The sequence below is a fragment of the Stigmatopora nigra genome, chromosome 17, assembly GCF_051989575.1.
Source record: "Stigmatopora nigra isolate UIUO_SnigA chromosome 17, RoL_Snig_1.1, whole genome shotgun sequence".
NCBI lineage: Eukaryota > Metazoa > Chordata > Actinopteri > Syngnathiformes > Syngnathidae > Stigmatopora > Stigmatopora nigra.
The window spans coordinates 8522747-8536838 of NC_135524.1; the positions used below are offsets into that span (position 1 = coordinate 8522747).

Genomic DNA, 14092 nt, shown 5'->3' on the forward strand with positions numbered 1-14092 from the left:
TAATCAGTCAATGGCAACCAGGTGCTGTTTGCTTTAGCTGGAATTCTGATTTGTTTAACTGTCTATGCTGGATTGGTTGGAACGAAAACCTGGAACTACAGCGGAGAATGCCTTGGAGACCCTGGCTAGGGCAAAATGCTTTGTAGAACAGCTTTTAAACCACTTTGTATATCCAATTTACCAGATGATTGGCTGTTAAGCCTTTTTATTGTAATGAGAAGGAAAATAAGGAGTAAAATTTGGAAGGATTCCTCCCCATATTGAGCTTTGGGCCCCTGAAATGGCAGAATTTTGAGAGGTTATTCAAAAGCAATCTTTGCCATTGACATATACCTAGAATAGTCATTTTAAGTGGGGGAGCTTCTTTTTTTTAATTTTTATTTTTAACTTATTATATGATTGGTTTTGCAACTTGGTCATATGAGGCGGAGCAACATGAATATAGTAATTATAATTGGGGCTGCATGGTTCCCCATTATGAGTTCTGGGTCTCAGAAATGGCTCAATTTCAATTGGAGATTTTTTTTTTTATGACTGGATTATGATGGAAGTACATGAAGTGGGTATTGTGGAGCTTTCAAGATTAGGAGCTGCGGGGCGCTCCTTACAACAAACTTTAGTCCTCGCGAGGCTGACGGCCAGCCGGGCAGCCGCAGCGGTGGATCATCCTCACAGAGGTGATGACCACCGTGTTGAATTCATCCATGTACATGACGGGTACCACTTCGTGGGCAGTTGGCTGGCAACAAAGTGTTTGGACCTGCGGAATCAGGAACACACCTCAGGGTTAGATATTCCATACAACACTAAGAATCAAGAATACAGTAATACCTCGACCTGCGAGGAATTTGAGATATGAGTAAAATTTCGGGAAAATATCTATCTTGACATACGAGACACATTTTGACATACAAGCATACAGCAGACGCGAGAGGCTGCTCATAAGAACATCATGGGCACTGTCTATCTCCCCGCAACTCCCTCGTGTAATGTCTCTACGAGCAATGGAGGGAGTGTTAGATTTTAGCAGTGTTTTTCTCCCGCAAGTCAGTGTGAATGGTGGAGCATGTTTGCTAATACGAGAGGAGTATATACTACTTCTTGCTGGCAGGTGGTCATGCGTTATCCTATTGTGAGGACATTTGTGTGCATCAGTTTGGGAATATTTTGAAATGAAGACAAAAGCAAACAACCCTCGATAGGTTGCATCTGACAGTCAGGGTGGAGGCGGGTCCAATAGAGCCAACCCGGGAGAAGAAATGTATCAATATTTAAAACAAAATTAGAAGTCTACCTATGTTTATCTAAAATGGTCCGGCCCACATTAAATCGAGTTGACGTTAACGCGGCCCGCAAACCAATTTGAGTCTGACACCCCTGCTCTAGGACTTCTGGTGACTATTTTTGAGGTGGAAAGTAAATATGTTGAGGTTGGGCAAGAAGCCATTTACATGCTTGCCCTGCAATTAGATGGCCACCTTATGAAGGTAATGAAGATCATTAATATTGGAAAAACTCCAAACAAATTCTGTAATTGGAGATTTCTTATAATTAAGGTTAAAGAATGCTAAAAGGTTTGCCTTTGGTGAGGTAAATAGTGCCGCCAACTTGCATTCATTTGAGGTTGGGAAGTGCTAGGACTTGCAGAGGACCGATATTTATTTTGGCAACATCACATCTTATCTATTGGAAGCTGTCTGTACTTTCAAAATACTGTGAGGTGGTCTATGTTGAGCAAAAAAAAACCTGTCAGTCAGGAGACAAACAAACCTCAGAGTCATCATGCTTTGGAGTGTTGAGCCTGCAAGATGCGTCATGGCCACAGTTTACCAAGGTGAGACGCTCGGGATAGATCATCCAGTTGCCCCAACCCAGATCTGAAAGACAAACAGAATGCTGATTTTGTGTCTCCCGGGGAAATACACAGTGATCCCTCGATTATTGTATCTTCACGAATCGCGAATTCACTACTTTGTGATTTTATCCCCCAGCTATTAATGTTTTTTTTAAAATGCAGTAACCCCTCGATTACTGCGGTTAATGTAGACCAGACATGGTCGTGAGAGTCTAAAAAACACATAGTAGGGAGCCTCCTATTAAAAAAAAAAAATAATATATATATATATATATATATATATATATATATATATATATATATATATATATATATATATATATATATATATATATATATATATATATATATATATATATATATATATATATATATATATATATATATATATATATATATATATATATAAATATATATATACATTTATTTATTTATCTATTTATTTCAGTGCTGAGTTCTAGTAGCAAGCAGAGGACAGGGGAGTGGCTTCCGCTTACAAATTCCAGTTTGGATATCCACATTTTTATGAACTTAAAATAATAATAATAATTACTTCAGTGCTGAGTTCTAGTATTGAATCGAATGGAAGTCTATATTAACCATGATATTCGAGGGATTATTGTGTAATATACACCTAACCACACACCAAGAAGCTTTTTACGACTGAATTTTAAATACACAACGTGTACTAGTACTCTTAGTTTTGTGTTTAATTCCTCAATGTGGCAACAGAAGGCTTGAACCCTTTTTTTTAAAAGCCTGGCTGCTTGTTTGAAGTGGGTTGTGCAATATGGCTGAAAAAAATGTATTAGTGATGTGCCAATATTTAGTATCAGTGATGATACCAAATTTGGCTATTTTTGGTGTGTCGAACTGTATCGTTTCACAAGATCAGATCAGTAATTGTGTTTGTTTTTATTGCAATGGTGCTTTTTGACTGTAGTAAATTAAACCACTAGGTAAACATGTCTTCTAAGTAGGATTACTTCTTATTTGGAAGTAATGACAGTAAGAAAAGTTCATATAATATTTGTAAACTAAGAAATGTCTTGAGGAGGTGCGAGCAGGACTCACTTAACTTATCTTATTCATCCTTTACAGTTTTTTTTTACATTATTTCTCATGGATTAAATATATGGATATCAAATGGTCATTGGCTTTGTAATGGTAAAACATAGTGGAAAAAAATCATGTCACAAGTTTAAAAAATCATCTTTAGGACGTCCCTAAAATGTGCTATGAATTTATATTTATAGTTTATAACAGTAAACTTTAAACTGCATCAGAGTGTGTACCTGTCATGGAAACTTCACAGGTTTGGGTACAGCCTCCTTGGGTGTCCTGCCCGTTATCGGAGGAATAGCCGGATGGCACTAAGGAAGCGGAGAAGAGATTTGGCACAATTGCTAATTTTGTTAATTTCGCACAATCCACTTACTTCTACCTGCCACGGCTTGGAGCCGCTCGGCAGTTCCACTCCACTGCTTCTTGTTTCCCTCTGGCAGGCGTGGCTCTGCCTGCAGGTTTAGGGCGGCTAGGAGGTCCTTACGGATGGACTCGAGGGAGTCTCCATGGCACCTGAACGAAAACAACCACAACAACATGAGAATAATAGGCGTTTAAGACAGGGATGTCCAATCAGCGGCCCGCTGCCGTGTTTTATTGGCCGACAACAAATGAGGAAAATATCCTTAATTATGGGCCACACAAGAAGCAAAAATTCATTTGAACACTAGATGGAGCGAGTAACTTTAACATTGTCAATTTATAATGCACCTATGGCAAAGTGGTGGCCTGGGGGCCAAATCTGGCCCGACGCATCATTTTGTGCGGCCCGGGAAAGTAAATCACGAGTGCCAACTTTCTGTTTTAGGATTGAATTAAAATGAAAAATATAGATGTATATTAAATTTTGTGAATTTCCCCCTTTTAAATCAATAATTGTAATTTTTTAATCAATTTAAGTTTAGTTAAAAAATGATTTTATCAAATCTAAAAATATATTTGAAAAAAAGCTAAAATAAACATTGTTTTAGATCTAAAAAAATGAATATTCATGGATTTTAACCCATTCATTAAAAAAAAAAAATCTAAATATTATATCTAAATTGGTCCGGCCCACGTGAAATCAGGTTGACGTAAAAGCGGCTCGCGAACCAACCCGAGTCTGACATGACTTTCTGTTTTAGGATCAAATTATAAATGAAGAGTATAGATGTATATTAAATTTCCTGATTTCCCTCCTTATAAATCAATAATTGTCATGTTTTAATCATTTTTTTCTGTGTTTTTAGTTAAAAAATCAGGTTGCAAGTCATCCATTGGGCACAAAGAGAGGCAGACAACAATTCAAACGCCCAATCATAACACCACCAAGCTGGAATTGATACAACACTTTCACACTAAAGTAAGGATTTCAATGGGGAAATTTGTATGATCGTGTCTCATTGCCTTTGACAGCAAAATACATCCAATCCCGTTTAACTGGACCCACGTCCAGTCAAAATGGACTGGATGTCTATCGCTGTCAATGGCAGCCAAAAAGTAAATATACTTGAAAATGCATGCATTTATAAAGACAATGTGTTTTTTTTACTTGTATTTTAGTAATGCATAAGTGATCCATATCTCCCACCACAAAATAGCATCTATAAACAATATGAATAGTGTAAAAATGAAATGCTAAAATGACAAAAATAAATGTATGTTAAAATGAATAAAAAATTGAAAAAAATTGTGATATGAAGAAAAATAAATTAGAACTCTATGAGTCAGAATGTAATTAACACAATGTTAGAAAAAATACATTAAATCCAAATAAGTAAAATAAATGAATAAATTTGACAATTTATCCATATTAATAAATATGAACAAAATCTTAAATTAAATATAATTTAAAAGCAATAGTAGTACTAACTTTTACAATAAAATATATTTATAAGAAGCTTAAATAGCCAATGAATACACATTTGGTCAATTTCATGAATAATGACCAAAATTGTTCTTTAAAAATAATAATAATAAAAAACACTGCAATAAACATTTCAAAATATGAATTAGAAAATCCTGAAAAACAATATAAATAAAATAAACCACAAATATATACAAAATTAAAATAAGTGCAATACAATTAGGGAAAATACTTAATTAATAACATAAGTAATAATGGCAATAATTTTTTGAAATACAACCTGGCTAAATTAGGATTAACTTTATTTATTGCTTTGTTGTGTTAAATAATTCTATTTTTTTCTGTGTATGCATAATAATGCTATTCTAAAATGCCTTTTAGTTCCATTTGAATCAAAAAATCAATTCATTCTCATGGGTGGGCCACCTGCGGCCTCATCTCATTTTTTGAACCGCTTTATCCCCAATAGGCCTGCGTGGGGTGCTGGAGCCTATCCCAGTTGACTTCAGGCCAGAGGCGGGGGACACTCTGAATCATTGGGCATGCAGCCAATTGCAGGGCACAAGAAAACGGACAACCATACACACCTATGGGCAATTTACAGTGTCCAATCAGCCTACCATGCATGTTTTTTGGAATGTGGAAAACCAGAGTATCCGGAAGAAACCCACACAAGCCCGGGGAGAACAAGTAAACTCCACACAGGTGGACGTGACCTGGATTTGAACCCAGGGCTCCAGAGCTGTAAGGCCTACGCGCCAACCACTCACTCCACCGGGCCGCCCACCTAAACTAATTTCCAGGAAAAACATCATTCAACCAGCATATTGCATGACAATAATGAGGGGAAAAAAGCAAATCATACAAGATAAAGAGTGTCCAAAATGAACATGACTCACCTGTTGATGGAGTCTTGTGGACTTTCATTTTTTTGCTCAGGAGGCTGCAGGACAAATGCAACCACCACAGGGGAGCATATCAATGCCATAGTGGCGAACACGGCAATGGACATGGTCTCCGGTTCCGGATAGACAAACTGGACAAATGGAGGAGAGTTCTGGCGACGGTAGGCGAAGGGAAGTAGGAGTAACCAGACGGCGGGATGCTGCACAAGGTAATGTTTGTCCAAGTCTGGGAAAACTGCCTTTTTATCTTCCTGCAGCCCTGCTTGGCCTTGAGATGCTTAACATTGTTGTCCTGTCCCTTGGTCTGTGTGAAAGACAACACGGAGATTGATCGAGCACGACTCTTCATAAGTGTAAAACCACCCATGTTGTCTTATTAAATGTATGCAGAAATACTAATTTGATCCCTCGTGCAATGGTTTTCATCAAATAGATAAATGGGGATATTGGTGCAGTATTTTTCCTGAATTTTCACATGACATGTTTGCCTTTTTTGGTTGTGCAAAAGTTGGAACTTAGCTCATTTGCACTCAGGGCTAGAAGATGATTTTCATGTTGTTCAAAATATACATACATATGAATCAAATGCAGGTGTGTTTGTAAAAATATGACAAGTATAGATGTACAGGGCTACCAACAAATGACAGCTTTTGTGGGCTGCATCTAGTATTTCTTTTTTAAATTTAATTATTAGTTTACTTTGTGTTGTTAGCTAAACGTTGAGTTGCAACCACGCAGATACATTCGTACCTCTAATTACAAAATTCATGGATTCCACAACTTGTTTCATAACTTGGATTTTTCCTAAGTAGAGCAGTATTAATTTTCTAATTTGTTCCACGGTCACCAACTAAACAGTTTGAACTATTTTGTACGAAAGAAGTGAGAAACAAAAAATTATAAGAAAATTATTTATCATTAAATGTTGTATTTAAACGCATATACAAATAGAGAGAGGGACCACTGTATGTCGCACTTGGAGTAAACTGGAAAAATAATAAATATAATATAATATAATGTAATCATATCATATCATATAATATAATATAAAATATAATAAAATGTAATGTAATCATGTCATATAATATGTAATATAATATAAACTGTAATAAAATGTAATGTAATCATGTCATATAATATGTAATATAATATAAAATATAATAAAATTTAATGTAATCATATCATATAATATGTATTATAATATAGAATATAATATAGTATGTAATATAATATATAATATAATATAGAATATAATATAGTATGTAATATAATATATAATATATGTAATATAATATAATGTGTGATATAATATATGATATAATATAATACAATATGTAATTTAATATATGATATAATATAATATGTAATATAATATAATGTGTAATATGAGTAATATAATGTAATTATAGGGTGCTGCAGAGTCTTTGAGGATACAAAACCACATTTTTTAGATTATATTTTATCATTTGTCCAAAGTTTTTTCTCCCATCACCACTTTCAGAAAGAAATGACAGATGCAAGGGCCAAATGGATGTTTTGATTTATTTTAATTTTAAAGTATTAACCTATCAGCTGTCTTTAATGGGTGGAAGTCGTTCAATTCAATTTGACAGGCCAAACTGCCATTAATAGCTTTGAAACATGATTACTCACATGCCACCTCGCATGTTCCGTAGTTTCTTGACTATAAGCTGCATATTTTATTATAGTTTAGCCAGTGAGAAATTATTCACACATTATGTCATTGCACATGCTGTTTTTACACTGAACCACAAAAGAGCCCTTTAGACCTGCATTGATAATTGCCACATTGGCAGTGGGTGGGCTTTTAGCTGCTCCCATCAGAGGTCACCATGGCAAACAGATAGAATTGTCTGCAACTTATAAAAACAACTGTGAATGGCTTCCAAAAAAAACTCTAATTATACTTTTTGGGGGTAAAAATTATATTGAGCCTGCTATTGTCTTTATATTTATTTTTTAGTATTATTATCATTTGTCAAATGATTTTCAAGTTATTAAAGTCAATTAGTCAATTAAAATCTCCCCAAAATGTGACTCATACTTCAGTGCAGCTTATATATGTTTTTTTTTCCCATTCAATTGTAGGTTTTTTTGGCGACTGTGACTTAAAGTCTGAAAAATATGGTACATGTATTGAGTGAATCTTTGGTAAAGACAAACTTTGTACCAAATTATGAGCCAAAACAAGTGCCTGAAGCTCCATCCGGTCCAAATAGGCCAATACGAGTGCACATTATCATGACTATTCATCATTACAAATATGAAGTTATTATGAGGTTAAAATTGAAATATGAAATCATAGATTGTACTACGACAAGATTCAAATCGTAATATTATGAGTTTGTAGTCATTTTGTTGCTTATGTCAAATAAACCAGACGTTTTGTCGACATTAAGTCTGTGTGAGCACAAAACGGCTCTTTTCGTAATGTTAAGTGGTTGAAAAAATATCGTGAGGAAACAAGTCAATATATTACAAGATTTAAGTCGTTTTCCTGTTTTTAATGGTACGTGAACCTTAATTTGTTTGGTTTCAGGGGCATCAACCTTTGCCGACGTGAAGTCTCTGAATCATGACCTTTGTGTAATATTCAAAAATTAAATAAGGTTTAAAGGCGTTGCATTCATTATTTTAAGATCCAACTGTTAGATCAGTGTGATTATTTTTGTTATTTTGGAATAATTTTGGGTTGGATTATTTAATTCCTGATAATAAAACTTTTAATGAAAATGACTTTATAATGTTAATATAGGTGACATAGTTTTAAATTAAAATGAATAATAAATAATACAACATTAAAAATAAATAAAAATATTAAAAATCATAAAAAATATAAATCATAAATAAAAAAGAAATAGATTTAAAAAAATAATATAAAGAAGATTTTCAGCTAGCAGTGTGCCTTGAGGTTTTTTCAATGCAAAAAGTGTGGCGCAGCTAAAAAAAAAAAGGTTGAGAAACACTAGTTTGAAGACTCTTTCAGCAATGACATAAAAGGCAGAAATCTACAATGATAAATATTGCAACAATATTATTGCCCTCTGCAGGTGACTCTCAAGGACGGTATGTGGAGGGTAGAAATAGAACACCTGGAAACAATAAATGCTGCTGCTGTGTAATGCTTATACGGTCACAGCCAACAAAAATAAACGATCATAAAAAAATCTGTTCGTATAAGCCAAAAATCTATTCTTGAAGTGAAGCTGCAGATAAGGTCGAATTCTTTCCCAGAGCCACACACAGAGATTCTATTTTCAGTTGAGGTTTGCGAGAAAATACACCTGCAGGATGTAACAAATCGCATGGGGAGTTGATGCTTCAATGTTGCAGAAACAGATGTGAATCGAGAAAGAGATACATTGTAAATGTTAAATGTTGTTGATAGTGGTGTTTTCAATGTCAATTTCACTCCTTTTTTTGACTACCACAATACATATCTGGTTCCCCGTGCAGGCAGCTAAACTAGTGAACTTTCGAATTGGCGGCCCAACGGCTGAGTGATTAACGCGTCCGCCTCATGCTGGTATTTTGACTTTGATTAAAAAGCTATTTATTTCAAATTACAACCACACATATTTCAGTTTATGGAAGACCATTCACCATAGTTTCAGCTATTTCTGTCAATTTTTAGTCAATTTATGGCTTTCCCAAGATGTGTTCCAAATGTCCACCATTCTGTTGCAAGCAAACCTGTACTTCTCTGACAAAGATGTCAATCACTTTTACACACTCCTCTTTCGGGATGGCTCTTATTTTTGCTGTGATGGCAGTATTCAGTTCCTCAATTGTTTGTGGATTTCGTTAAAAAAATGATTTTTTATCGAATAAAATATGGGTACGCATCTTTTTGGGTCACCCTGTATATTTTTGGGCCCAACCCCATCCATATCATTACTGATAAAGTGTAAACCTGACTCTGATGGTTGAGTAACTCAATTCTAGTAATAGTGATTGTGAAACTAAAATGCTAAAGTGACACAATGAAATATGTACTTTTTTCAAATAAGGTTTCTATCTGGGTGGCCCGGTGGGTTAGTGTTTAGAGTGTTACAATTCTGAGATTGAGGGTTCCAACATTTCTGTGTGGTCTATGTTGGTTTTATTGAGGTACACGTAAGATAATCAAAGACTCTAAAGTGCCTTTAGGTATGAACATAAATAATTGTCCGTCTGCTTGTAGCCAGGGAATGGCTGGCCACCAATTCAGGGTATCCTCAACCTGGTGCCCAAAGTTGCCTAAGATAGGCTCCAGCACCCTTGTCAGGATAAGTGGTACGAAATGAATTATAACTTATGATATTGACCCTAATAATATGCTTTTGATTCATACAGTATCTCAGAAATACCACGTGTGATGATTTTTCTTAAGATTTTCCATTCAAACTAACACATTTGTATCCCTTATTAAAACCATGTAGAGATTTATAGCACCTTCAAAAGAATCTAAGGCCATTGAAAAATAATCATATTGTCTCATGACTAGGAATGGTTCTGGATCATATCCACTGCGATAAACAGTAATTTGCAATAGTTCCACTGCTGTGATGAGAAGACATAGTTGAACCATTTAAACCGAACATGTTGTAAATTAGTCTGGTAATGGTTTCCAAGCTATTTACGATGCATGTGTTTTCAACTCAAGAAAAAACACCACATCATCTTTCTTTCTTCCAGCTGTACCATTTCTTTAGTTCCTTGATGGGCCACTTCACCCCAACCAACCGTGAACGTAAGAAGATTAAAACTATCTTATCTACTGCAAATGTAACTTTTTGCTACAGCAATGATCGGTCTCCCTTTTGTTGAACCTTTGACTCAGGAAACCTAATATCGCACCTCTTCCGTGAGAACAACATCTGCTGTGATACGGAATGAGAGTGATTCTTTTGCTACAAGAGCGTTGAGGTGCCTGACAGTTACTTGGGCCCTCGGCTAATGTTTCCCATGACCTTCTGCCATGTGTCTAAACTCGTGGAGGCCTTCAAGCGCAGACAAGTAGGCTCGTGGAACTATGACAACACAATATATACACATAAAAACATATACATATACACATATACAAAAAAAAAAAAAAAAAATATATATATATATATATATATATATATATATATATATATATATATATATATATATATATATATATATATATATATATATATATATATATATATATATATATATATATATATATATATATATATATATATATATATATATATATATATATATATATATATATATATATATATATATATATATATATATATATATATATATATATATATATATATATATATATATATATATATATATATATATATATATATATATATATATATATATATATATATATATATATATATATATATATATATATATATATATACATATATACATATATACATATATACATATATATATATATATATATATATATATATATATATATATATATATATATATATATATATATATATATACTTATATATATACACACATACATACATATATATACATATATATATACACATACATACATATATATGTATGTATGTGTATATATATATGTATATATATATATATATATATATATATATATATATATATATATATATATATATATATATATATATATATATATATATATACGTACGTATGTATGTATGTATGTATATATATATATATATACATACATACATACGTACGTATATATATATATATATATATATATATATATATATATATATATATATATATATATATATATATATATATATATATATATATATATATATATATATATATATATATATATATATATATATATATATATATATATATATATATATATATATATATATATATATATATATATATATATATATATATATATATATATATATATATATATATATATATATATATATATATATATATATATATATATATATATATATATATATATATATATATATATATATATATATATATATATATATATATATATATATATATATATATATATATATATATACGTACGTATGTATGTATGTATATATATATATATACATACATACATACATACGTACGTATATATATATATATATATATATATATATATATATATATATACATACATACATACATATATATACACATACATACATATATATATATACACATACATACATATATATATACACATACATACATATATATACTGTGCATGTGCTTAATTTACGCAGCCACATAATAGGTGTAACCATGTTGAATGTGGAAAAGATGGTGGCTTGCTTACCGCACTCCACAAGATGGTTTGTCCTCCCAACTCAATGTCCATGCTTTGAAGATGACGTGGAATAATTGTGATTGTTGTGGTCTTGATGCTATAAAACAGTTTGTGTCTTGTTAGATGTTCTTTTCTTTGTTCTGAAAGATCTGGTGATACAAGTGTCAACAAAAATATAGGCAAGACATTATGTATTGAAGCTTCCATGGCCAGTTCTCTTTATTGGCTAGAAGAAAAGGCAAGATTCCCATTCTCACTCCATTCCTTAAAACCTTCATTCATTAGAATACAAGTGGGTGGGAATCAATTAAAATGTACATGGCTGGTTTGAAATCAAATACTGTTGGGTCTTAATTTGGACATTTGTTGAGATAGATTCTGAAGATATGACACTTCTCTTCCAACCATAAAAAGAGGATTTTTAGGCCGGTCAGGAACAGTATAAAACTGCCAGAACAGAACTCAATTGTTTCTACAACAAACACTCCGAGCTACCTGCTGTTTTTCACACATTGTTGTGAGGACTCTGCCCAAACACAATGATCAGATAGAAGCAATCACTTTGATCTGAAAGCATGAAGCATCCCACGTTCTGGAGGGAAAATATCATTTTCTGAACTGCTTTATCATTATTTGGGTACTTGGGGGGTGCTGGAGCCTATCCCAGCTGACTTTGGGCCAGAGGCGGGGGACACCCTGAATTGGTGGCCAGCCAATCACAAGGCACAAGGGGACAAACAACCATTCATCCTCACTCTCATAAGAAGGGGCAATTTACAGTGTCCAATCTGTTTTTGGAATGTGGGAGGAAAGCAGAGCACCCGGAGAAAACCCACCCAGGCCTTACCTTTGGTGAACATGAAAACACATTTGGACCAAGCAGGATTCGAATCCAGGTCCCCCACTGTGAGGCTGACGTGCTAACCACTGATAGGTCTGAACATACAACTTCAGGAGCAGGTTAAGAAAGAGTGAGATCAATTTAAATAGGAAAAAGGTTTATTACCAGACTGCAAAGTGGAGAGTGAGAGCTCTTACAGTGGAGTCCTGTTCAGCGCGATGTTCTTGCAACTCTAGTCGATTGACCAGTGAGTGTGTCTTTAATACAGGCAAAACTGACAGTTGTCACTAGGACTTTGGACAGATATGTTTCTGTCATTTGCAGGGCAAAAAGTAATTGATCAGTGTCGGACAGTTGAGTATTTGAGCTGACATGTCAACCCAATCACAAGACTAAGATTGATTATTCAGTCAGACAGTTGGGTATTTATGCTGACATGTCAGCCATAAGGATGACTACGATGCTGTTATACTAACAAAAACTAATACAATATGAACAAGCAATTGCAACTTTGTCTTATCTTACACCACTCATCGGCCAGGCTGCCCAGGATATTATTGATGATTTTTAATGTGCCGCAGCTGTAGCCGCAGTAAAGTTTTTATTGCCATTAAATACCGTATTTACTCGCATATAAGCCGCTTTTGTCAGACAAAAAAATGATGATTGAATCGAGGGTACGGCTTATATGCAGGTAAAAACAGGAGAGAAAATGCCATACAGTTCCGACTGTATGCCTACTATGTTAAAGCTTTGTTTTTATCTCCACTTAGGTTCAAAATACAGTCTCAACATCCCGACAAATACCCAGCATCACCTCAAAATCCATTAAAAATCATCCAAAATAAAGGGATTCAGTAAGATATTTATTCAAATGTTTAAGAAGATACAGTTTGTATAGAACATTTTCATGTCAAAGTCCCATTATTTTCTCATGATATACAGTTTAATGCTTGCATGCATTTTGAAGAGAAAAGACTCGTGTATGTTTTTCTTACTTAAATTGTATGACACTACACAAGGTGCAATTTAAGTCATAACCTTATTTCCAAGAATTGTTTCCTGCTGAAACATATAGAAATAAAATACATCTAAAATACTGTTTAGCTTGTCATGAGCACCAACTATTCAAATGTTCACCTTGATCTCAACGTCAATAATATAATATAGTCATCAACAATGTATAGCATATTTGCAATATTGTACAAATAATTCTGCAGCAGCAACAGTGCATTCTTTTTTTTGTGCTGTGACCAATTGCAATCTT

The 14092-nt window shown here is 33.4% G+C and overlaps 1 protein-coding gene across 2 annotated transcripts; it reads right to left on the reverse strand.

The window, feature by feature from the left end:
- Window positions 1–49: 49 nt before the first annotated feature.
- Window positions 50–5905, reverse strand: LOC144210718 (bone morphogenetic protein 5-like). Of its 2 annotated transcripts, none has more exons than XM_077737552.1 (5): window positions 5666–5905; window positions 3300–3433; window positions 3151–3228; window positions 1771–1877; window positions 50–760 (listed from the first exon to the last, which is right to left on the reverse strand). In XM_077737552.1, exons 1-5 carry the CDS (start codon window positions 5776–5778, stop codon window positions 617–619), a joined length of 576 nt encoding a protein of 191 aa, XP_077593678.1. In that variant the 5' UTR covers window positions 5779–5905; the 3' UTR covers window positions 50–616. The 2 variants fall into 2 exon arrangements, with proteins under 2 accessions (XP_077593678.1, XP_077593677.1); XM_077737551.1 differs by having other exon boundaries at window positions 3294–3433; window positions 5666–5904.
- Window positions 5906–14092: the final 8187 nt, after the last annotated feature.